Raw genomic sequence first — 26,281 nt, 5'->3', positions numbered from 1 at the left:
CCTGTGATTTGGAACTAACCAGTCGAGAGCCTCTCCCGAGCCTTGCTGAGATGCTCAGTGGGTTACAGACCTGGGCTCTCAGCGCCAGGAGGACACGTCCTCCTGCTTGGCCCGCATGACCCTCCCTCAGCCCAGACCCCGGTACAGCCCCTCTGGGCACGTGTTCCTGTGGAACCAGGGGCTGGCAGGGAGGCACGCCTCTCTTCGTGGTTGCCCAGGGATGTTGAGGGGCTTCCTCCCAGAGCCCATTCCTGCTGAGAGAGGGGCAGCCAGGCAACCTGGAAGCCTTTACACCATCAGAGAGGGGTGGTCCCAGCAAGCCTCAAAGGACACCCTCAGCGAAGCCTGAGAGTCACAAGATTCCGATGCCCTTGCAGCTGCCCCTTAGGTGCTCAGATACATTTGTGAAATAAACGCATGCTCACCCTCGGTCTCTGGAGGGTTTTCTACTTACAACTACAAATTGGCAAAATAAGGGCACTGCCAATTTGGGGATACAGGCAAGCAGCGGGTCCTACAGGACCCCAGCCCAGAGGGGACCCCGCAAATGGTGCAGGCAAGGCTCTTCCGGCCCTGTTGGGCTGTGGAGTTTCCAAGTCTCCCTGGCGTGGGATCCATCCATCAGACCGAGAGGACCAATTAAATGCCCGAAGGGGCAGTAATAGCCAAAGCCGGCAGCCTGTGACGGCCCTGAGCCGCTGACACCGACACCTCTCCCTCCCCTGGACCTTGGCCCCTCCACAGGGCCTGGGGCCCGAGAGGGTGGGCCGTCTGAGCTGTGCCCACAGCAGGTGGAGCCTGCCCCCCCACCGAAGCTCCCTCCCCACAGTGCCCCCAGGCCTCCCAGCCCCAGCCCTTCCCAGGCTCACTTACCAGGTTCTATCAGGGGAAGTCGGTCAGTCAGAGGGTATGGAGACAGAGAAGGAGCCGGGAAGGAGGAAGAAGGAACCAGAGAGAAAATGGTGAGAACCAAGGTCAGAGTAACAGAAAGGGGCCGAGCTGGACCCCAGGAGCACACCCAGCTCCAGAGGAACAGTCCCCTCTACATCTGCTGGGCCATATCCTCTGGGGTGCCGAGGAGGGGTGTGTGTGTGGGGGGGGTGTGCACACACGTGCTGGGGTGTGGGGAGGTCTGTGCAGCCCCACATCCCGAGGAGGGTGAGGGACACAGAAGAAGAGGTACAGGGGCACAAAGTGAGGTGGGCAGGGGTTCCTGTATCCCTGAGCTCCCTCTGTCCTCACCCAGAGGGAGGTGGGGATGGTCAAAGGCTGGGAGAGGAGGGGCCACGTCCCTCTGTCCTACTCCCAGGAGCCTGGACAGAACCCCTGCAGGAAACGACCCCAAGCATTGCTATGTTTTAATTTTCTTAACATAGAAAATGTTAACGACGTGATAAACAGGCTCGGAAAGTCTTCACATAGTTCATTCAAAAGTGTAAAGGGCACACAACCGACTCCCTTCCCCTGTTGCCCCTCCCTACCCTTTGAGAGCCTTCCCCGGAGACAACCATACCCCAGTCCCCGGATCTCTTTCCCCAGAAAATCCATGCATGCAAGAGCATTGCGTATCTACGCCTCCCCTCTTCGACACAAACAGTAGCATGCTCTACACACTGCTGTGTTGGATTTTTTCCACTTAAAACTATGTCCCGAAACTTGTTTCACAATTGTTCAGATAGCTGACGATACGAACAACAATCACACAGCAAACATTCACTGGATGCCTACTCTTTGCCAGACACAGGTCAGAATAACCAGAGAATAACCTTCTGTAGCTGCTGTTGGGAGCCCCTGAGGTAGTGCAAAGCCACATCAGAGCAGGCACACAGGAGGTGCTCAGATGTGAAGGGACTTCAGCGGCTTTTCCTCACCCGTTACTCCGTTCGATCCTCTTCCCATGGGCCACACGGTGCAGATGAAGGAATACTGGAGCTTGGAAACCCCTCCAGAGGAAATGGAATTCACAGAGGTTGGCGGCAGAGTGAGGATAAGAGCCCAGGCCCAGCTCCCAGGCTGGGGTGCCCTCCACACTGAGGGAAACAGAGTCAGGGCCTGATGTGGGCGTCCCCCAACTGCAGCTCCAGGGCACGGGGGGCATGTACTGAAGTTCCACCCAGCAATATGAGTGAGCTGAGCAAACCAAGACGGCATCACTGAGCACTCCAAGGCCGAATCTAAGAGGACGCCAGCAGAGGAGGCTGCCCCAACAGGAGTTGCTTTAGAAATGAAGGGAAAATGCACTCCAGGTGGAGGAAGTGGATTTAAACACGAAGTTCTCGGGCCTTAGCGTGTATCAGAATCACCTGGAGGCTTGGTCAACTACCAATGGCCGTCCTCCCCCAGGAGTATCTGATTCAGTAGATCGGGGCGGACCTGTGAATTTGCATTTCTAACAAGTTCCAGGTGATGCGGATACCGCTGCTGGTCTGAGACCACCATTTGAGAACCACTGGCCTAAGCAAGGCACGCAGTGGAGAAGAAGAATTGATGATGAGGCAGACAAGTGAGCTGATTACAAAGGGTCCATGTACAGAAGCCGGGGAGGTTGTTGGGATATTGGGAGGCTTTGCAGCTCTCCTGGAGTTCCTCTGCAGGCGCCATCTGGAGGGCTCCAGCATGACATTGCTTCCGTGAGCAGTAGGGAGCCACTCTAGGCTCTGGAGCACGGGGAACACTGGGGTTAAAAAAGGAAGGTGGGGCTTCCCTGGTGGCGCAGTGGTTGAGAGTCCGCCTGCCAATGCAGGGGACATGGGTTCGAGCCCTAGGGGCCACATGCCGCAGAGCAACCAAGCCCACGCGCCTAGAGCCTGTGCTCCCCAACAAAATAAGCCACAGCAATGAGAAGCCTGTGCATCACAACGAAAAATAGCCCCTGCTCGCCACAACTAGAGAAAGCCCGCGTGCAGCAACGAAGACCCAATGCATCCAAGAATAAACAAACTAATTAATTAAAAAAAAACCCACCTGGGGCGCTTTAAAATACCCCCACGCCTAGGCTGCACCCCAGACCAAGGAAATTAGACTTGGGGAGGAGGAGACGAGACATCAGGATTTTGTAACGCTCTTCAGGTTACTCGTTCTAACGTGCACCCGAGGATGAGAACTACTCGGGGACCGCAGTGGTTCTCTGAGTGTTCTACAGGAACGGGTGGCATCACAATCACCCAGGAACTTGTTAGAAATGCAGATTTGGCGGTCACACTCAGGTTTACCATATCAGAAACCCTGGGGGTGGGGCTCAGCACTGCTTTAACAAGCCCTCCAGGTGTTCTGATGCACGCTGAAGTTGGAGAATCACCGGGACCCAGCAAGGCTGGGGGTGAGGGAGTACACAGGCAGAGGGACTGAGGGGACGCCTGGGAAGGTGGTGCTAGCTCAGTGCAGATGCAGGATGAGCGCCTGGCCAAGCCGGAGCACTGGGCTTCCGACCTCCTCTCCACCCCAGGGCCTCCTGGCCCCTTCATATGAGATCTCTGGGTCTCAACAAGTGAGGTCAGCTCCCTTCTCGCTGATCTGCCGCCAGGGACTGGAAGTTCACTAGGCTCGACACTGTAGCTGTCAGGACCCCGCATATGGCTGTCCTGAGACCCCGGCTAAATTCCCTCAAATGCTCAGCCTGCCCCTTTCAGAACCTGCCCAGAGGGCTAATTCCCGCTGGGACTTGGCTTGTGACTGTTAATCCCTCGGGATGTGTGTGTGGGATTATTACCCAGTTCATTAAGTTGGTGCAAAACCCCTATTAACTGCAGCCCTCAGCCCAGAGCCTTCTAAAACAGCAGCTTCCATTTACCAAGCCTCTACCGTGTGCTTCATACCTTAACCAAAATTTTCGCATCCCAGTGATGTCAGCATCAGTCCACCCTTTTTACAGAGAAGGAAACTGAGGCCAGAGAGGGTAACTTGTTCAAGATGCATAGCTGCCAGTGGATCACTACTGACTCCTACAGAGTCCAAGCTCTTCATCACCTCTCTCCTGGCCTCCTGCATGTCGCCCCCTCTACAGAACGCTGCTCCTCATGTGTGCAAAGAACCGCAAAGAACTGGCAACAGATGACACTGGAAGACCCTTCCTACCTTCGCTAAATGCCAGGAGCGAGGCCCAAGGGGCAAAGCGCGCCTCTGCCAAGATCAGGGAGCCAGGTGGAGGGGAGGGGAGCCCGGGCTGTAGGAGGGTGCGGCCCTGCTCCTCTGGGTCCTGTGTCCTCCACGCCCTTGCTCCTTGCAGCCCGTTCGGGGGTGGGGAGCCGAGTGCGCGCTGCTTAGTGGGGCGGGGCGGGAGGGGGGAGGGGGAGAGGCAGGAGGCCCTCTTGGAGCTGTCGAGGGGCAATTTTGTTGGGAGAGGAGATAAAGAGGAACATCAAAAGGATCCCAGTGTGTGTGTGGAGAGGAGCCCAGTGGATTAAATTCTCTTCCAGCCAGGAGAGGCGATGAGAATGTTGATAGCCGGCAGCCGCGGGTCCCAGAGCCGAGCTGCAGCGCCGGCCCCTCCCCGCACCGGGCTGGGTGCCGGCTGGCTGCCCGTGGGGCTGCGACAGTTTGGCTTTCTTTATTTATTGGAGGGGAGGGACGCATGAAATCACTCCTCACTCTTCCCGCCCCGTGCAGCGAGCTACGCTTTGCTCCTGGTGACTGAAGTCTTGGCACCACCGTCCCCTACCCCGTGGAGGGCAGCACACCAGCCCCCAGCCCAAGGTATAGGCCGCTGCCAGCAGGGGCTGCCTCCCCAGCCTCGACTCCCCAAAGCTCCCCTCCCACTCCTGGAAGTGGAGGGGTGGCCTTGAGGGCGGTCAGAGCAGAGCTTGCCCGGCAAGGACGTTCCTGCCTAGCATCTTTGCAGCTCCCACAGCCAATATTGGCTCCGTGATTGACCCAGTGTTGTTTTTCAACTATGTATTGAGAGGTTATTATGTGCTGGGTCCTCTACAACTGTTAGCTCACTGAGCGCTCACGACAACCCTGGCGGGGTCCCGGGTGGCGTTCACACTGGTTAACAGCTGCCATGTGCAGGGCCCTTCCCTCCTCTTGGGGAGCAGATTCCACCCAGTCAGGCCATTAGGCTTGGAGGTGTCCTGGGTGCTCTCAGAGCCTGCACCTGACTTCTCACTGGATATGGCTTCCCCCAGTCACATCCCCTGTGGCCTCGGGCCACTGGTACTTCCCTCTGCAGGTGACCTGGCTCCCAAAGGGAGGAAGGCCTGACGCAGCCCCCAGACTCCTTCCCTGGATGTGAGACCTGCAGGTGCGTTCCTCATCCTGCTGACTCCTGCCTGGTTCTCCCCACCCTGAGGCACCTCCCTGCTGAGGTGGCACCAGTTTGCCCCTTAGAGACGCTCATCTCCCTCCACTGTTGGTCAGGGTAGCGGGCGGGTTGGTGACCCAGTGGTGTAATACAGCGGAGAGAATGGGGTTCAGGGCTGGGAAACAGGCTCTGCTGCTTCCTAGCTGTGTGGCCTTGGGCAACGCACCTCCACTGCTGGAGCCTCAATGTCGTCCTCTGTGAAGTGGGGAGAATAAAGCACACCCCACAGGACTAAGCAGCAGTGTTGTCTCTGCTTCACCAGGTTTTGGTGCCTGACTTGTGGGTTATGTTTTCTTGCCCAAGACAGGAGGCTCCCTGATGGCAGGAGCCTTGTGTGTGTGTCTCCTTTGTACCCAAATGCTAGGGGACCCTCACCCCACCCTATGAACCACGATGTGCCCTGGAGGGGACCTTAATTCCTTTCAATAGACGAGGAAGAACCAGGGTCACGTGCATGTAGAGGGGACTAGGGACTCTGCAGTGTTGTGAACCAAGACGAAGAAGGCCCAGGGATCCCCAGAGGTACCCAGAGAGCTCTGTGGGCTGGTGGGACACCCTTAGCTCAAGGTGGGAATGGTGCTGGGGACCTGGAATGCGGAGATGGGCCCACAGAGTCAGTGCCACCCTCGCAGAAGCCCTGTCCAAAATTCAGGCCAGCCAGGGAACAGCCCTCTGACCAGTGATTCCAAGGTGTGAGGCCCTAAGCTTCAGCGGTGGCTAAAAGCACAGGCTTTGGAGTTAGCCCTGAGTCCAGATGCGGGTACTACCCTTTCCAGCTGTGTGATTTTTGCACAGTTTTATCTCCTTGAACCTCAACTTCCTCACCTGCAAAATGGGAAGAATGAAGCCTACCTGATAGGGCTATTGTGGGAGAGCAGCAAAATATTAGTAAAGTGCTTGGGATGGAGTAAATGCTCAGTAAAGGAGAGTGGTTACTGTTCTGCAAGGGGAGGGAGGGAGAGAGGTACCCCTGGGGAGGGGCTGATTTCTAGACCTTGGCTTGGCCAGGAATGAGAGGGGCAGGCAGAGAAGGACAAAGGCTTGGATGTGTGCAGGGGTGAGGGGACCCCCCATCCTGGGCAGGGGGCCCTAGGCCTCCCTCCCTCTTCCACTGTGCCCTGTTGGTCTAATCCATGCTATTGAATGGCAGAAAATCAAAAGTCCACGGAAGGTGTATTCTTCATCACTCCTTTGTCCATCCTTTCACTTAACTAACTCCAGTCAGACATGCCCAAGTGAACTTGGCAGGGGGCCGGCCTCTCCTCACCCCTTCACTTCAAAACTTGCTGCTTCTTTCCCCAGCCCCACACTTAAGGGGGGCACCAAGTTGCTCTGGCCCCGCCTGCCTGCCCAGGGCAGCTGTCCCACACCCACTGCGCAGGCTGCCCACTGTGAAGTCGGAGTCCAGGGGACAATGGGGAGAAGCCCTGCACTGTCATTGCCTCCATCCCCTGACTCCGCCTCAGTCCCCAGGGACCTGCCAAGCTTCAGAGTCTGGGAGAGCTGATGCCGGCACGTCCCCATTAATTTCTGGGTGAATGGCCACCTTCTGTCTCCTTGTGTTCCTCCCACCCCCTCCAGTTACTGGGCGTGGTGTCCCAACTCCAGAGACCCAGCAAAGCCCATGTCACATGGTGGTAGCTCAGCTCTGCTGTGTCTTCTTCTTCTGCATCCCAGGCTTGCCTGGCTCAGAGCCTCAGCTTCTCCACCCTGGGAGTGGGCCAACTCTCAGGCCTGAATCAGAGATGGTGGGCACTGCCCCTGGTTGACCAACTGTCCCAGTTGGCCTGGGCCTGGGAGGGTTCCCAGGATGCAGCAGGGTGAAGGACAGCCCTCATTTCAGGCTCTCCGTCCACCTACACCCCCTTCCCAAGCTCCTCTGTGGTGTAGACCCTTGAACAGTGTGAGCCTGAGGTCAGGAACCAGGGATCTGAGGTTCTCTCTGGATCTGCCATTCCTCTCTGGGGCAGGACCTTTTATCTCTCTGGGCCTCAGTTCCCTGATCTGCAAAATGGGAAGCTCGGACTGGGTGATTCTCTAAGGGTCCGTTAACACCTGCTGTGCTCTTTCAAACTGCTTTTCGCACTTGCTCTGTCCACTCCTCTCTCCAAGCCTTCTCTGATCCTTCTCTCTCTCCCCTTCCCTCCCTCTCCATCTTTTCTCTCTTCTCCTTTTGCTTTTATCCCTCTTCTCCCTGTTTTCTTCCCCCTCTCCTCTCCCCTTTCCCTTTTCATTTTCTCCCTCCTTTACCTTCGACCTCCAACTCTTCCTCTCTCCCTCCTCCTCCTCCCCCCATCGCCCTTCCTCTGCTTCCCCCTCCTCCAACCCTCTCTCCGGCAGACCTGGCCCTCCTCTCCCCAGGTTATCTGTTGAATTCCACACACTTCCACACACGCCTTCACAGACAGGATCAATCCGAGGCTGCCTTGCCTTCAGCTTATCTCTGCTCCAAATAATTGATTTTCCCTCTTTAAGAGTAATTTGTTGGTGAATTCCATGTATTGCAATAACCCCTGTGAAATCTAATTCAATCCTATTGGCACCTGGCACTTTAGAGAAAGAATACTAGAGAGCTGTCAGTTCCATCACTAGCAGACGTGTGTATTATTCACCTACAGAAGAGATCCAGAGGTGGGCAGGTGCTCCTCACCTGCACGTGCACACCTCCCTCCCTCCCTCTCTCCCTCCCTTCCTCTCTCCCTCCAGAGGGATCTGGTCTGTCAGCCCTGCAGCCAACCCCAGCTCTTCTGGGAAATGAATTACAATGTGCATTGGGTACATGCATTAAGGTAAATGAGGGACAGGTGCTTTCAAATTGTTTTCCTAATTTGCAGCCCATTACCCTAGTGCACTATGGGGACCTCACCCAGCTACACCTGTCAGCTTGTTTCTTTCCTTGCCCTTCTCCCCACCCCTTCTGTCCCTGGGTGCTGAGTCCCAACTCCAGGGACCCAGCAAAGCCCATGTCAAGCGGGGGTAGCTCAGCTCTGCTGTCTCTTTCTCTTCTGTGTTCCAGGCCTGTCTGGTTCAGAGCCTTGGAGTGGGCCCCCTCTCAAGCCTGCATCGTTAATGATGGGCACTGCCCCTGGTTGACCAGCTGTCCCAGTTTGCCTGAGACTGAGAGGGTTCCTGAGATGTGGGCTTAAAGTGCTAAAACCTTGGCAATCTCAGGCATATTAGGATAATAGGTCCCCAACTCTACGAAGAGAGTCTGAGAGCCCAGCAGGGGCCGGCTGGCACCACTGTCCAGGTGTGGGGGTCATGCGCTGGGTGTGGAAAACAAGGTGTCTAAGCATCTAGTTCCAACCACACCAGCCCCTGTGTCCCATAGGTGCTCCCCAAAGTCTGAGCTGACTTCGGAGGCTCCAACCCCCAAGCAGCTCACACACAGGAGCTGGTCCTTACCAATGAGGAGGGTGCACAGCGGACTAGCAGCTTTTGCTCAGCCTTGGTGACCATGGCTCTGGGTGGGCTCCGTCTGGGGGTCACAGGTGCCACCTATGTCCACTAGATACAGCAAAGCTAACTGTACCCACCCCTAGAGATGGAACCAGTCGCTCTGGCCTCATTTCTATGCCCCAAGCGAATAGCCATTTCCTCCAAATCTTTAGGCTACCCTGGACTCCTAGGGACCTGAGCAATCAGCCCAGTGGGTACTTACTGAAACAAAGTGGCTTCAGGGGGTACCTGTCAGGAGGGCTAGGCTCCCCTTAATAGTGCCCGTGGGTGTGGCTGAACGGCAAGCTTTATGTGGAAAGCCCAGGGCTCAAAGGGACCTTTCCAGGCCCACACATGCAGAGACTGCTGCCCAGGCCAGAGGTACTGGACTGGTACCTCCGCGAGCAAAGGGCAGAGGGACCATGTGAGATTCATGAGGCCCGAGCTCTTAATTCCGGAACCATATACTCCACCCCACAAGATCCCACAGGAGCCAGGCCACGGCCGCCTCATCCTTTCCTCCCTCTCTCCTGCATGGGGCCCTGTTTGAAGGCACCTGTCCTAAGTGGAAAGCTTAAGGATTTCTTCCTTGTGGCCCGGCCTCCAGCACGGGCGGCCACTTTTCTAACATTAAAGTCTGCCATTCTGGTCAGAATCTGCCAACTTGGACGTCACCCTCACACCTGGCTTCAATCCCCTTTCTCACTCCACTGGCAAACTCTGCACCCGAGTTTTGGCTGGGGTTGGGGCAGTGGGCGAAGTGTAAGTGTACTCAGAGCTGCAGGGAGGAGAGGCCAAAAGAAAGGGTGTGCATCCCAGTCTGCCCCTCCCTCCGGGGGTCCCTTCTGCAGAGGATCACAAGCCCTGAGGGGCAGGGCCACAGCAGGAGGACGGGGAGCCTGGCTGGGCTGGTGGAGGGGGTGTCCAGCCTCTGCTTCCTGGCTGGGCCCTCTAGGGGCCTCGGCCTCGGGGCAGGGAGGGGCAGGGTGCAGAGCTGGGAGTGGGCCTTGCACTGAGCAGCCGCCTGGCTCTGTCCATTTACCGTGCTAAAACTATCTCCCTGTTCCCACAGAGAGAGAAACGTGGCAAGGCAAAGAAATCTACACGCCTCATGGAAATCAGGAGGGGGACTCTGCCTGCCCGCGCTAATCACACCACTTTATATTCCTCTGCCTCTCCAAGAGCGAGTCCACCTTCCCCATGCCTCTGGGTGGCAGGGACGGGTGGAGAGGGATCCCATTGCCTCAAGAGGCTTGGCGGAGGGGGGCCAGGTAGAACTCAAGACAATTTAGAGGCCATGACCCTGGGTGTCCTGGGAGCCAGAGGGCAGTGGGTGACTTCATCTCCTTCCTGCTCCTAGCCCTCTGCTGGGTGCAGCTGCCCAGACTTGGGGCCCCTTCCCTGAGAACAAAGGCACCACAAATGCCCTAAGGAAAGGGTCCTAGGCTGGGACAGGGCACTGGGCTCCAGGCAGATGGGTGACCATGCCTGATGACAGTGTCGCTCAGCTGCCCTTGGGCATCCTGAAGTCAAACCCGGGCACAGCTGCCCAGGTTTGCAAAGAGCCCTGCCTACATGACCCATGCCATGGCTTCCCAGGCACACAGGTACTGGCCACATAGTAACTGTGGTTAAACAGACAAAGCAATACAGGCATGAGTGAATGAGCTGCAGGTATGTATCTGTGAATGTGTGGGTGTGAGAAAAAATCAGAAGACAGAGACAGTGGGAAGGGGGGCAAAGACGGATGATCTGATTCAAAGAAAAGCTGACAAAGATAAACAGAGAGAGACTCGGAGACAGAACAGGCAAGGGTGGTGGAGGGCATTCAGATGAAGAACTAAGTTGAGAGAATGATGAAACCAGGAGCCTGGCCACGCCCAGCAGAGTGGTGCCAGCTGCCGTCTTTTCCTCCATCTAGCTGCTTCCCACGCCTGCCCTTTTTTTTTTTTTTTTTTTTTGCGGTACGCGGGCCTCTCACTGTCGTGGTCTCTCCCATTGCGGAGCACAGGCTCCGGACGCGCGGGCTCAGCGGCCATGGCTCACGGGCCCAGCCGCTCCGCGGCATGTGGGATCTTCCCGGACCGGGGCACGAACCCGTGTCCCCTGCAACGGCAGGCGGATCTCAACCACTGCACCACCAGGGAAGCCCTCGCCTGCCCTTTTGAGCTTCTGCCACTTCCACCTCTGGGATTCCAAACCCTAGCCTCACTCCAACCCTCATCTTTTTCACGGAGCCCACATCCAGCCCTTGCCCATTTGCACTCTCTGCCATCACCCTGTCCTCTTTCTCCTTCTGTCCGGATTAATGAACCTAAAGCACTTCTCTGAGGGTATCACTCATACTCAAGAACTGTCGATGATGGCTCCTGACCGCCTGCTGAATTAGGTTCAAACTCATGGTGGCATTCATGGCCCTGGAGCCTACCCTTCTCCCTTACAGGGGGGTGGTATTACATATTTGTTGAATTAAATGACAGTGGAGAGAAGGATGGTGCTATCTGAGCATAAAAGTCCATCAGTGGTGCTATTTATGCTGGTACCTTTCACGTCATCTTTTTTGGGGGGGATGTGGGTGGAAAGGTCTTCAATAATATAAATTTTTAGAAATTTTATAATTAACATGCAGTGAAATTGACATTTTGGGGTATACAGTTCTACGCATCTTAGAATATATAGCTTTGCATTCCCCCATCACAAACAGGATGCAGAACAGGTCCACCCCCACCCCAAACTCCCTTGTGCTATCCCTTTCCGGTCACCCCTCTCTTACCCCTAACCCCTAGTAACCACTGATGGGTTTTTTGTCACTAGACTTTTGTCTTTTGAGAATGTCATAGAATCACACAGGACGTCTGTCGCCTTTGAGACTGGCTGCTCTCACTCAGCAGAATGCCTTTCAGATCCATTCGATTCTCACTTCACCTGTGGCCTGCTTATTTAAGCACAGTCCAGTTCCTATAGGATGAGTTAGCATATCTGCGTGGACTGCAGAGCTAGGGAAGGAAAGTCCTGTATCCCTCTAAGGGCAGGGCCAAGCCGGTGTACTAGGGAGGGCTTTGAAGGTGGGCGGGAGAAGAGGGTTAAGTGGATTTAAAAAAACAAACAGAAAAAAGCCTGGTGGACCTGCTCAGTAAATGTCAGTGGATTTGGACCTTCCCTAATGAGGGTAATTAAGAGTCCTTATGCGGAGAACAGAAAAGTAAATACAGATATGTATGCTAATTGGGGACTACTGATAGATGTTCAGGCGGCAGCCTCCTGTCTCCCCACCACTGTCTCAATCGTTCTCCTGGCCTTCAGTGCTGCCTCTTGGCCTTCCTCCTCCCTCAGGGGTCGCTCCTTCTCAGTGTCTTTGCTGGTTCGTCCTCATCTTCCCTAACATGAACGCTGAGGTGCCCTCAGCCCCCAGCCCTGCTCTCTGCTCTTACCCACACCCCTTTCCTTGGGTGAGCCTGGTTAGACCCACGGCTTTAACTACAACCCAGACGCTGGCAACGCTCCCATTTTCCCCTCCAGCCTGGACCCACACAGTGTGGCTGGAGCCTCCTTGGCTCGAGAGGCTCCTGTCGGATTTCTAGGATCGCGGAGAGCCAGCTGACGTCATGCTGGTAGCTTGAGATAGGCCATGGTAGGAGTATGTACACCAGAGAGATCACCAAGTGCTACATGTTAGGGTCCTCCAACCCCAGAGCCGCTTGCTGGGCGTTTACCAGCACACCCCCTCTGTCTTCCCGGCATTTCCACTTGAATGTCTAACGAGCATGTCAAACCTAACATGTTGAAAGCTAAGCCACGGATTCCACCTTCCCCTCACCAAAGCTACTGCTTCACTATCTCAGGAAGTAAGAACTCCAGTTTCCTAACTGCTCAAGTCAAACAGCTCGTGCAGTCATTCTCAAGGACCCCCATCACCCCAGCAAATCCTCTCCCTTCAAATCACGCCCAGGAGGTGACCACTCCCCACCCCTGCACACACCCGTCTGCCCACTTACTGCCCTCGCCTCCTAGGAATGGTCCTGCCCTGCATTGTCTATGGACCCAGGCAGCCAGTGCATCCTTAAAGTTTTGTAATTGAGATAAAATTCATCATTTTAGCCATCTTTTTTTTTTTTTTTTTTTTGCAGTACGCAGGCCTCTCCCGTTGCGGAGCACAGGCTCCAGACGCACAGGCTCAGCGGCCATGGCTCATGGGCCCAGCCACTCCGCGGCATGTGGGATCTTCCCGGACCGGGGCACGAACCCGTGTCTCCTGCAACGGCAGGCGGACTCTCAACCACTGGGCCACCAGGGAAGCCCATGTTAGCCATCTTAATGTGTACGATTCAGTGGTTTTGAGCGTATTCCCCACGTTGTACAACCGCCACCTGTATCTAGTTCTAAAACAGTTTTATCATCCCCAAAGGAAATCCTGTACCACGAGCAGTCCCTCCTCATTCCCGTTCCCTCCAGCCCCTGCGACCACCAAGGCGCCTTCTGTCTCTGTGGATCGCCTGTTCGGGACACTTCATGTAAATGGAATCCCCCACTGTGTGGCTGTTTGTGTCTGGCTTCTTTCGCCTGCGTCCTGCTTTCTAGGTTCACCTGTGTCGCGCATGGATCAGAACTTCATTACCGTAACAGCTGAATAAGATTCCACTGTACGGAGACAGCACCTTTGTTTATCTACTCATCAGGTGCTGGGCATCTGGGTTGTTTCCAGAGACGGTCCTTTTGAAACTTTGGTCCCATCAAGTGCCTTGTTCCCTGCTCACGATCATCTTCCTGCCTCCGAAAGCAGAGCCTCAGAAACAGCCAGGCCTGTCTGCCCTCCCCCAGCCCACGGGCCTCCTCGTGGCTTCCTCGACGTGCAGGCACACTCCTGCCTCAGAGCCACCAGGCCGGCTGCTCCCTCTGCCTGGAATGCTCTTCCTCCAAGTAGCCACACAACTCACCCGCCACTTCACTGAGGTCTCTCCTCATACGTCATCTTATTGGAGAGACTTCCTCTAACCCCTTCCCCTCCCAAGCACTCCCTTAGGCCCCTCACTCTGCTTTATATTTTCTCCATGGCTCTCATCACCACTGGACATAATATACATCGATTTGTTTCTTCAGCCTTCCACTGCTGGCACATACACTGCCCGAGGGCTGGACTTCGCCTGTGTGTTCACTTACGAACAGTGCCTAGAAGAGCATGTGGCACGCAGTAGGTGCTCAACAAATACCTGCTGAATAAATGAACGAACGACTGATTCCCGCCTCCCACTCAATGCAAGAGTCCCTCTAGGGCATCTCTTTCCTCTGGCCCCCGGCCTGCTCCCCTGCGTGCTTCACTAGCTGCTCGCTGTGTATCGCTGGCCCTGCTCTGTGACCTCACGTGGAAGGTTCCTGTCTAAATTCGTTGTGCTCAAGTGAGAAGAGCAGAGGTACCTTCTGCCTGTTGACACTAGGCTCAGGGCCCTTGTCAGGACAAAGGAGAGGGAAATACACTCTTCTCTGCACCGAAACATCCTTCCAACTTGGGATGTAAACATATGACAACACTGATCTCGAAAACTTCTCTCACTCCCAATTCCTTTTTCAAATTCAATGGAGAAGGTCTGGAGAGGAAGGAGGAAACATCTGCCCTAGGCCTTCATGGACAGAATGACAACACAGCCATGAAACCTTGCCTTGCATCGAAAGCCTCCTACCCACCTCCCGGCCCATCCCTGCACCATTCTCCCCGCTCAGGGGACAGAGGCAGCAGGAGCCCAGGAAAGCAGGGGAGGATGCTCCCCGGCCTCCTCGGTGGCCGGCCCTCCCCAAGGCTGCTCCACAGGGCTCTGCACTCCCTGTGCCTTGCTGATGAGGATGTCTCACAGCCCATGGTCACGGTGACGGGGTGGGATACACAGGCACAGCTCCTAGCTGAGCTCTGCTTATCCCTACCCTTCAAGACGGGGATGAACAAGACACACCACCAGTTGCTGTTGGGGCCGTGACAGCGGGTGGCAAATGGGGCAGGTGGGCGAGTGTGGGAGTTAGAAACCACGTTCTAGGGTGAGGCTGGGCTCACCAGGGCCCGTGGTGAAGGGGCACCAGAGTGGGCATGACCCAACCAAGAGGCGACGGAGAGAGCATGAAGTTTGTTAGTTCTGTTTATGATCCGGGTGGGGGTCTCCAGGAAGACCAGACGCTGCTTTTAGGGGGATAAAATGATTGCCGGTACTTCCCATCCGTGCCAATGGGAGGTGGTGGGTGTGGGGAAGGGAGCTGGGTAAAAGGGGAGCAATCCCCCAGATCCAACATGGAAGATGACCTCCAGCCGCTGGAGGGGACTCTAGAGCTGTGGGTACTTGGGTGGGGAGGGGTGAGGTATGGGTGCTGGCACTACAGCTGCCAAACAGGCCCTGCCTGCTTCACACCCCCGCCAGGGCTACGGGGCCTGGCGTAAGAAGCATGCTAAGTAGATTTACGGTGAGACTGAATTGGGAGGGGTCTGAATCATGTCGAGGACACCCTCTGCTCCTCAGGGAGGCTGGAGCTTAGCATGCTGGGAGGAATCACACCGCGGGATGCAGCCACGCACGGAAAAATCCTTAGCCAAGGCAACTGGGGAGAAATTAATGGGAAAAAGCACCGATGGGGCTGCCCTGCTCCCCCTGGCTTTCTTTCCAGAGCGGCTTTGCTTTGAAGTCAAAAGATATTTTCCTGGTGAGCCTAAATCTTGAGGGAGGAACCCTAAAATATGTATTGAAGCTGTGACACGGCAGAGGTCTCGCAGACAGACGCCTGCCCGCAGCCAGGGCAGAGGCGGGGAACAGATGCGCAGAGTGGTGCTCACCCAGGCACCACGGATCGCAGGTCCCGGCTATGCTGACTGTGCTTTGGGTGGACGCTTAACCCCTGCTTTGCAACAGAACCACCAGAAAACCTTTCAGAAATAGGAGTAGCCAGGATGGGCACCTGGCTGGGGGGAGAGGGCTTAGGCAATGTGCCGTGCCTTGGTAGTTCCCTGGGCCAGACCCCTCGTCCTCTACCTCCTCTCTGCTTTACTTCAGTGATGAAATCACAAGCTGGGCGAGAGGTACAGGATGCTGGAGGCATTCCATCTACTTCCCTCATACCCCGCGGGGGATTCAGTGGGAGGTGGGTCATTTCCAGCCAGATCCCAGTTATCTCCCTAATGGAGGGGAAAGAAGGGCCTGGATGATTGGATAATCGCACATCCACAGGGAGCAGAAACCTACATCTGCCTCCACCGATGCTGGCAGCCTGCCCTCCCCTCTCTCCCTCATCTCTCGTCACTGCTTCTAGACTTTGGTTTCTAGTTCAAATTGCTTTGGAAAATAGGAAAGCAGAGGTCCATGTGTTGGGTCACATCAGCAGGTAGGGAGAGTTTAGGGCAGCTGGGATCACTCCCTAGGGTGCCAGGGATGTATATTTCCTGTGCCTCTACTGCAAAGTAGATGTTGGTAGGTGGATTTATGGGGCCCAGTTGAACAGTGGCCTGGAGGGTCCAGAGCCGGAAAATGGACCCTCAGCTGAATGTCTGACATGGAGAAAGTGGCCTCTCTGTTCTCACCCCACCTCACCCCAAATGGATGTGCAGCTCAGGATGGCAACTCTGAGAACCACTGGAAGGTCAGCCTTACAGCAAAAGCCCAAGGAGGGAGTCCGGCTGAAGGGGGTCAGTTAGTGAGGACAGGGATTAAGGAGGAGTCTTCCCTCTTTTTCGTGCCATGGACCCTAGTTACAGTCTAGTAACCCCCACAGACCCCCTTAAGAGAATAACATTTTAATTGCATAAAATAAAACACACGGGACCACAATGTCAATTAATTATCTTGAAATACAGTTATCAAAGCATTTAAAAAGGGTGTTAGAGTAGAATTATGTGCTTCTTAATGCATAAAACAATGAGATTCGGCAGCAGGTCTAATATACACCGTAATTTCAAAGTAGTGAAGAGTGTAAATGATATTTTGAGATCCCTGTGACACCTGTAATGCGATATGAAAATATCTGAGATTTCTCTTGGGCTCAGAGTCACAGGTACTACTAAGGCCGCTGTGGTTTCTTTCTATTTCATAATTAAAGGGAGTGCAAAAGTTCAGGTAGAGGTTAGCAAAAATAAAGATGCAGATTTTTCTCCATTCAGGGTCAAGGATGCCTTGGCGAGTCAGTGGGCTCCCATCCTGGATTAAGAACCCCTGGACTAAAAGGATGCCTGGGAGGGGCCCATGGGGCCCGCCCCACAACCTTGCAGGGCTGTGTGGGGAGGAGGGCCAGAGGAACCGCAGGCTGGACAGACTGACTAACAGGAACAAATGCGAAAATGCATTTAAATAAATACAAGGTTGCGGGCTGGGCTCCCTGACAGGCCTGGAACACATGTGGAATGGAAAATGAGGGTGATGGATAAAAATAAAGCCAAGATTAACAGGAGAATGAGAGCAATCTCCCCTTGTCACTGCCCCCTCATGCCTACAAATAAAACCAATATTCTGGAATATGGCCTTTTCTCCCTGTCATTTGCTTTCTTTTACTTATCTGTTTGGTGATGTTTTCTCCTTGGGGAGGTGGGTAACTCCATTTGTTTGGTTTTTTTCCCAATGCCCCTCAAACAAATGAATAGTGTCATCTCCTGCCTGAAATAGGAATTAGCTCCTGCCAGATGTGTTCCCACTCACCTCTGTGGTGCAGCCGCCCCCAATGCCTCACCTCCCCCTCGCCTTCCCACCAGCCATGCTGGAGGTGGGAGACCCACCTGCTTGGTGGGAACAAACCTCTGAGAATGGGGAGTCATGGCTGTAAGTAGGGAGATGAGCAAGAGGCACAGGAGTGTTTAAAGCCAAGCTCTGAGACCCACCGGCTGTGTGACCTTGGGGAAGTCCCTTAACCTCTCTGAACCTCAACTTCGTTTTCCCTAGAAAGGACACAATAATACACATATCTTCCAGGGCTGGGAATAAGAATTGTTAGGATTTAAAGAGTGCTTTTTATGGGCCAGGCACTGTTCTAAATACACATATTGACCCATTTAATCCTCATAATAGCTCTATGAGCTAAACATTATTACTGCCTCCATTTTGCAGATAATAAAACTGGATCAGAGAGGATAAATGAGTCCCCTAAGGTTACACAGAACAAAAGTGGCAGCGCCAGGATTTGAACCCAGGCAGTCTGGCTTCAAAGCCCTTATCTGTAACCACTCTAGCTGGCTCTTTCTTCCTAACCCATGAAGGGCCAGGCTGCCCCAGGTGGTATCCAATAAAAAAGCAGGGAGAGGCTGGGGGCAGGGCATGAGGCCCACAGCAGTGCCAGGCCCCTCTGCCCAAAGAGGGGAGCAGAAGTGGCTGAAGCAAGTTCGGGGTGGGGGGAGGATGGGCCAATGTCGGGGGTTGGTTAGCGTTAGGGTTAGGGAAGCTTCAGGCGGTGCCCTCCCCCTTCCCACCTAGGTCCTTTTGGACAAAAAGAGTGTTAGGATTTATAGGCTTCAGGCTGACTGCTCCAACCCATGGTTTCCCAGCGGTGGCCACTGAGGCACAGAGTGGGGACATGACTTGCCTGGAATCCCTCTGTGAGTGAGGGGTGGGACTGGGCTTCCCTGCTCACTCCAGCACCATTTTCTCCGGGAGCTCCGGACAGGTCTGGTAGCAGAGTGCTATAGTCAGAGTTCAAAACCCTGGGTCGATTTGAACACGGGAGAGCCTCAGTCACAAAGGCTGAAGACAGCCACTCAGGGTCCTGAGAAGCGTTCTGAAGGCGGTTTCTAGCGGACTTTTTGGTCTCATTGTAAGGGGCCTGGCGTTCTCTGGCTTCTTGCAAACACCTTAAGAGGAAATTGGCTATAGGGCAGGAGAGCCTCAAGTCAGATGCTAGGAAGCACCTGCCGGCTGGAACAGGTGGTCAAGGGAGGTGGGAGGGTTTTCTGTACAGGAGACGTTGCTGCGTTTCCCTGCTTCCACCCATGGCCCCCGACAGCCCATTTTTAACACAGCCATCAGGGGGCTCCTAAAGAAAGATGACTCAGAACACATCAGCTGGCTCCCGCTGGGGCTCACAGTCACAGAAGAACACCTCCCCGTGGCTGGCAGGCCTGGCACCATAACGTTTGTTGAGTGAATGAATGCATCACCCCCCACCTGTGTACATTTCAATATCGTCCCTCACAAAGGCCAGGGGGCAGCGGGCAGCCCGCAAATTAATGACATCTGAAGGCCATTCTGTAATGACTGCAATTCCCAGAATAGGGCAGAACCGGGCAGCAGAGGCCTCTCTGGGGGGATACTGGCACCCCACTCTCCACTCCGACCCTTCTCCTCTGCAAACATATTCTCAAGGACAGCAGCCAATCTGTTCTGAGAAGCTGTGGGTCAGAAGTAAAGTGGATCAAATGCTCCCAACTCCTGAGAATAAAGGTAGGATATAACACGGATGGCATTTCCCCTGATGAGCATGTGAGAGGAACTGTCCGTTTTTAGCCCAGCCAGCTGGGCGGGGTCGCGCATAGTACAGAAACAGCATTTAACAACAATCCCCTTTGCTGGAATTTGGAAAGCAGCCAGAGGCGCGGATGGGCTTCCACACTCCCCGCCTCTGGCCCCCAGCCCTTCGGAGGCAGGAGGCAGGACTCGCAACTAAGTAGAAGAGTGGCTTTTTAGGACAACTGAACAGAGACTGCCAACCCTCCCGATCAGTGCAGACGGGAAAACACGGCAGCCTGTGGCTGGCGCAGCCGTAGGTAGGACGGAGGAGGGCTGCAGGCAAGATCAGGAGAGGAAAAGTTGACCAAACTGGGGAAAATGCAAAGATCATGTTGAGGGCAAGGGAGTGGGTAAGGATATGGTAGGGATCCAAGTGGGTGAGTGCGTAGCTACTCCCTGTGGCTTCCGAGAACAGCAGCGAGGAGGAGACAAGAGAATGCCCGGCAGGCGAGCTGGGGGAATGATGCTGCCGAGGCCTTTCGTTTGAAACTCAGAGATGAGCTCCCATACCAAGGCTGACTCCTGGGGCCTTTGCCTTGAGATTCTTTTGGTGTGGTTTGCATTACAACCATCTATTTGCATCTCAACTGTCACACGGTACAAATGGGTGGTTGCTGGTTTCAGCCCAGCCTGTCCCTTTCTCCTCTGGCTTCTGTAAGTTTTCTGTAGCCCGGCAAAGGGGAAGAGATTACTCAGCGAGACTTGACAATAGGGATGCCGTCCTTGGGACGGAGAAAGGGCCTCTTTCAAGCACCTTTGCTGTCTTGAAGGGTCTGGCAGACCCTGAGGTTCAGTGAGAGGCTGAGTAGAATCTTGGATGTGGAAGGGATGGCAGGCATTATCTAGGCTTTGTGAATTAGATTAGCATCCTTGTTAGGAAAGACTGCCACAAAGGGCTGACTGAGAGGTTCAACTGCTTCCTCCTTCCCTTCCTGTTTTCCATCAGCACCCTCTACCGCCCCACAGTGGACCTTTGAGGTCACCTTCCTACACAAACTCAGCCGGATTTAGGCTTCAGCATAAGGGGACTGACTGATGATCCAGTTTGGCTAAAGCCCTGGGCCACCTCATTGCTTCTTTTATCATTTAATCATGTTTTTAACTCAACCAAAATGAACTTCTGCGTGCCCCCCCAAGTGCCAGGCAGAGTATGAGGCACTGGGTTACACGGGTGAGCAAAAGCGGACCTGCTCCTACCTGTGGGTCATTCGGCCTAATGGGAAGACGGATACTCTTGAGACCACCACACTAATAACCGCAAAGTCACACTCAGGATGAATGCAAGGGAGAATCACATGTTCTAGAGAATCTACAGCAAAGGGATCTGACCTCTCCTCACGCGCCCTTCCCTCCTCCAAATCTGCTCCGTAAACATTTTCCTGCCACGCCTAGCAAATCCAGAGTCACTTTCAACCCAGACACAAATCCCGACAGATGGAGTCTCCCCTCAGAAAGAGAAGTCGGAAAAATGACAAAAAAGTCTTTTCCAACAGCTCTTGATTCCCCTTTGAGGTTCTCTGATTCTTCCCAGACATTGGACACTTGGGCAGCACTGCAAGTGCCTGTGGCTGCTGTCTTTTGTTCCTGTCGGTGATGTGGCTGAACACTCCACCTTGGGAACCTGGGGCCTGGCCATTAGCACCCAAGGCTAGGCTTTGGGAGCATTTCCCTGGCCAGATCTGAAGCCCTCCAGAGTTTTGGAGAGTGGAGAAGAGATGGGAGATGCAAAAGAACAGGGCAACTGAGAAAGCAATTTCTCTCTCTCTCTCTTATTTAGGAACCAGCCCAGGACCACATCTGGGGTGGTTTGGGTGCTGCCCTATGGGGAGACAGGAAGATGGTCCAGGTGACCTTAGGGTGGGATAGTCTGGGCTGCCTCTCCTCCTCTCTCTGCACCTCACTGTGCCCTGGAGAAGTGGGACCCTGTGGGAAGGAGGCCAGTCCTCTACCGTCAGAGACACTGGCCAAATCCCAGGGGAAAGCAACAGAGTGGTCCCTGGTGGTGTTGGGCATCCTGTTCACAGTGGGCGTGCTGATGGCTGTGTCTGAGCGGGGAGGGGTCACTAGGGCGGGCTGGATCCAGACGCCCCTCAGCATTCCTGCAGATGCTTCAGACAGGCTTCCCGCAAAAGGGAGCCTGAGGTAAGACCCAAGAGGTCAGAGTAACCTTGAGATCCCTCAACAAGAGGCAGGGCCCTGGGAGCTCTGGCCCTGCCGGTGGCGATGTCCCTGGACCCATCTGGTTAACATCTGTGTGTGGCAGGCACCATGCTAAGTCCTATACGCGTATCATCGGCTCTTCTCCTCTCCACACACCTTGTTGATACCCTTTGTGGCAGAGACAACTATTTAACTGCTTCCCCACATTCCCCAGCCTTCAGGCAGTGAGGTGGGGGCACCTAACTAGTTCTGGCTGATGGGCCCTGAGTAGAAGTCACACTTCTGGGATGAAGCGTAGAAGAGCTGGTGCTTAAGCCTTTAGCTGCCCCCTGCTTCCTGCAGCAACCACGATCCTGCAGAGTGTGCACCTGCGTGACCACACAGAGGAGGGTCTCCCTGCCCACCCTTGCCGGACAAGTAGTCCCAGTGAGAGATAAACTGCTCTTTCACGGTTAACTTGCTCCTGCGATAGAGACTGACTTATACATTGTCTTTTTATTTCTGTTTTACACAGATGAGCAAAGTGAGGCTTAGAAAGGGCCAGTGACTCACCCAAGGTCACAGAGCTAATAAATGGCAAGGCTGGCCTTGAACACAGGCCTCGGCTGATTCCTTGGCTCGGCATTCAAGGCCCCCCGAGGCCTATGTCCCAGCCCACCTTGCCAGCAGCCCACTGCACAATCCCTGATCAGTTGCACGGGTTACTGCCTGTTCCCTCCATGTACTTACAGGTTTCTCCCTCCGGTCCTCCCTGTGGGCCACAGCCTGGCCCCCCCCACCCCTCCTGAGGACCCTTTCACCATCTGATTTATACCCCAAGGCTCAGCCCTAGTCCCCCTCTCACCATAGAGTCTTTCCCGATCCTCCCAGCCCCTACTTCCCCCTTCCTCAGCTGAGCTCTGGAGCCTCACTGCCTATAGTCACCGGACCCTGGACCCACGCTGCTTCTAGTGTCTCTCTTCCCTTGGGCATTATTATCAGCCTGAAACCTAGAATGGGATTTTCTTCTGAGGTTCTCATTCACACAGCGGTCTCCAAAGGGGGACCTGCACTCCCAGGGGATACAAGATGATCCACTGGAGTGTGAGAAAATGTTAGAATCTGTTTTTATATTTGTTTGTCTCCACCTTTTAAACTTTCTACATTATTGTATATGTTTTAAAATTACATATTACATTTGCATAAACACATTTGGCCCCATGGGGCAGGGACCACGGATTCCACTTCCTGGACTCCCTGAAGTGGCCAGATATAGCTGCTTGTAAACAGCAGATGCGGACTTCCCTGGTGGCACAGTGGTTAAGAATCCACCTGCCAATGCAGGGGACACGGGTTTGATCCCTGGTCTGGGAAGATCCCACATGCGGAGCAACTAAACCCGTGCGCCACAACTACTGAAGCCCACGCGCCTAAACCCCGTGAGCCACAACTGAGCCCACGTGCCACAACTACTGAGCCTGCACGCCTAGAGCCCGTGCTCCACAACAAGAGAAGCCACCGCAATGAGAAGCCCACGCACCACAACGAAAAGTAGCCCCCGCTCGCCACAACTAGAGAAAGCCCTCACGCAGCAACAAAGACCCAACGCAGCCAAAAAAATAAATAAATAAAAAATAAATTAAAAAAAACCAGTAGATGCTCAGTACATACTTCAATTATCTCAGACAGGTAGGTATGGAAAGACTTAGCAGGAGACGGAGGCACGTGTGCACGCACATATGTGTACACACATGAACAGAAATGTGACTGTGCACGTACACACACACACACACACACACACATACACACACACACACACACCCAGGCCAACTTGCCCTTGTGAACCTGAGTCCTTGGGGGGACTGTGTCCAGTTGAGAGAAGCTGACAGGAGACAGGAGAGGGGCCAGGAAGTGAAGAGGAACCGGGCCTGGAGCAAGGCCAGTACAGCCACGTGTGAGGAGTAATTGCAGAGAACACCCCAGGCGGGAAAACCTAATGGAATTCCTGAGCAGAGTGGGCCAGGGAAGCAGCGGTAATAAATAGAAATCCTATTAAGGTTGTGACTGCTGACGGGCAAGGGAGGTAGGGCGAGGGGAGGGGCGGGTTGGAGGCAGGCTGAGAGGGTCCTGAAGGGATGGAAGCTGCCCCATCCAGGCCCGGTCCTTGGCCTAGTGACACAGGGCATAGCTAGGCTCACGGGAGCTGCAGCCGTGCCGGAGCCTCCTCCCTCCTGTCCCTCTTGAGCTCTCTCCCACTCGTGGCCCATGTCCATCCCTCTTAAGATTGGCTGGCCCTTGGGCAAGGGGATGCAGGTGTCCTGAACCCTCTGGAGTCTCTTTATGGCCTGGGGTCCTCTGGAAGGCACTTACACTCCTTGCAAAGAAAAGGCAGGGTCAGTATTACCCCAAAAGCAGCAATAAGACTTTTCCAAAGTCACTCATACAAGAGCCTCTACCTTTTAAATTTCCTATTTTTTGTGTGTATGTTTTAAAATGTACATACTAGGTCAGTATGATGATCATGTATATACATTTCTAAACATAGAACTATACATTGGAGGTGTGTGCGCAAACATTTTTTACAGGGTGTAGGGGGGTTGGTCCAAAAGTTTAGAGACTACGAATTTTTGCAGCCTTATTTATCCTCAGAACGTAGCAGGGGAGGCTGCAGCAATGTTTGTTTCTATGTTATAGATGGGGACCTGGGAGCCCAGTGACCCCTGGCATCCCTTCCAGGGTTGCACAGCCCGGGCCGGGTGCTGGGCTGGACGGGCATGCGTTCTGGGACTCACCTCGTCCTTGTCCACCACCTGGATAAAGAGGGGGAGGGCAAAGCCGACCTGTGCCAGCTCAGTGATGGCCACGCTGTACTCGGAGCTGTTGAACTCTGGGGCATTGTCATTGATGTCAATCACCAGGATGTTGAAGGTTGTGGTCACTGTGGCATCAGATGGGGTGCGGTCATCATTCAGCTCTGTGCCCTGCAGATAGAGGAATAAACACCCCAGGGATGAAGGTGGCCATAGTCACAATAAAAGTCATCATTTACCAGGGCTTTCTCAATGCTGGGCACTGTGCTTTATGTGAATTATCCCATCTGATCCTCACCATAATCCCAGGTGGAAGATTCTATCATTAGCATCCCCGTTTTACTGATCTCCATTACCAATGGGGAAACTGAAGCTCAGAGAGGTTAAGTAACTTGTACAAGGACACACAGACAAAGTACCAAACTCAGGCAGTGGGATTCTAGAACCAAGGGGATGAGGTGGGGTGGGGAAGACAAGATAGATTTAGGGGTTCATCTAGGGGCAAAGGGAGAGTCTTCATTCATTTGGCAAATGATGAAACTGAGGCCAAGAACATCTGTGCTAGCAGATAATCAAGAATTAATTCAGCATCTGCTATGGACTGAACACTGTGCTAGGCACCGTGAAGGTCTGGGTTGGACTCAGAAATAGATGGACTCAGACACCTGGGCACCCAGTCTCTGGGCCAGAGTCCTTGGGCCGCAAAATACCCATTTCCCAGTCCCACCCCAACCTTTTGAACCAGAATCTCTGGGCAAGAGGCCCAGGACTAGGTATCTTTTACCAGCTCCCCAGGGGATTTGCATTCACAGCCAAGTGTGGGAACTCATCCTTATATTTTATATAAAGATGGAAAAGCTGAACTCAGGGTTGCACAGTGAGTTGGTGCTGGGACTAGGGAGCGGCTCTCTCCATTGGAGCTGCCTGCCTCCGTAGGAAGGGAGCAGAGACAGAAGGGGAGGCTGGGAGGGGGCCTCGGGCTTGGCTCCGGATGGGGGAAAGGCCGTGTTAGCTTGCCCTCCCCCGCTGGCCCACATGTGCACATCTGGGTAGAGAGGACAGAGGCAGTGGGCGAGTCAGGGCTAATCAATCCATCGCTGTCACAGGCCTTCTCAAGGTCAAGGAGAGCAACGAAGGGCCAGGCTGCACCATCCTTCCCATACCAACGGAAGGGCCTCCTTCCCAGAGGCCCTCTCCTCAGTCTTTGTACCATCCCCTCCTCTCAATCGAAGGCTGGGGCTGGGGAGGATCCCTGTGGCCCAGGCAGCGTCTGTACCCTAAACGGGTTTCCCAGGGAATGCCTCAGCAAGTTATTGATTTTAATTAAAACCAATCATGAGTGGCCAGGGGCTGCAGGGGGCAGGGGGCCATGGCTCCATCACACTTTCCGGGGTGGGGACCACCACAGCTCTGCCCCCTGCCCGCTGCATTGCTGTTTCTTAACCAGGTAATAGCCCCAGGGAAGCCACAAGAATTAGAAATGGGAGAAAAACCCCAGAAATGAGGTAAACCTAAGAATCTGAGTTGGCTATATTAGAACTTGAAGTCATGGGATAACAGAGAGGACCACTTGTGCCTCCTCACCCTGAAATGGGGATGAAAGTTGCAGTCCTCTGCAGTTGTTGATAAGGGCTGAGAAACGCCCAGCAGAGGGCCCCTGACGAGGCCCACATGTGAAGAGCGTTGGCCCTTCCTGACGGGGGCCCTGGGCACAAGCCCCGGGAACCAGTGCAGGGTAAGGGAACAGAAGTGACCCGCCTCCTGGACCCTCCGCCTGGGCACCGCTGGAGGCTGGCCCCACAGCGTGGGCATCCCCTCTACCCATGATGGAGGTGCCCAGCACCCACTCTCACCTTCACAGTCAGGATGAAGCCATGGCTGTACAGGGGGTTCTCCCGGTCCAGCACGCCGTTCAAGGTCAGCGCCCCGCTGATGTAATCCAGGGCAAAGATGCTGTTGGTATTTCCTGCAAGAGGGAGAATTCAGGGTGTGACTGGGGCCCCAGGCAGGTGGACAGGGGGCTGGGGCCAGGGCTCCTCTCTGGACATTAAGGACTAATCAGTAACTTAAAATGAGTGCTGGTTCCAGGAGTAGTGCAGAGAACTCTGGGGTACAAAGGAGCACATAGCCCAGGCAGCAGA

The 26,281-nt window shown here is 54.4% G+C and overlaps 1 protein-coding gene across 1 annotated transcript in view; it reads right to left on the bottom strand.

The window, feature by feature from the left end:
* The window catches only part of LOC309834716 (cadherin-23), a gene marked incomplete at both ends in the record, with an annotated part of 313,077 nt that overhangs the window by 115,717 nt on the left and 171,079 nt on the right, over positions 1-26,281 (bottom strand). The window contains 2 exons of the mRNA XM_082673735.1: positions 24,105-24,311; positions 25,994-26,106. Of these exons, the coding sequence (XP_082529861.1) occupies positions 24,105-24,311; positions 25,994-26,106 (320 nt within the window). The remainder of the gene's footprint in view (positions 1-24,104; positions 24,312-25,993; positions 26,107-26,281) is intronic.

The sequence above is a fragment of the Grampus griseus genome, assembly GCF_964374135.1.
Source record: "Grampus griseus genome assembly, chromosome: 16".
In the NCBI taxonomy this organism is placed as follows: Eukaryota; Metazoa; Chordata; class Mammalia; order Artiodactyla; family Delphinidae; genus Grampus; species Grampus griseus.
Note: the sequence above shows the minus strand (reverse complement) of the source record. Positions and strands in the feature narration are given on the sequence as shown.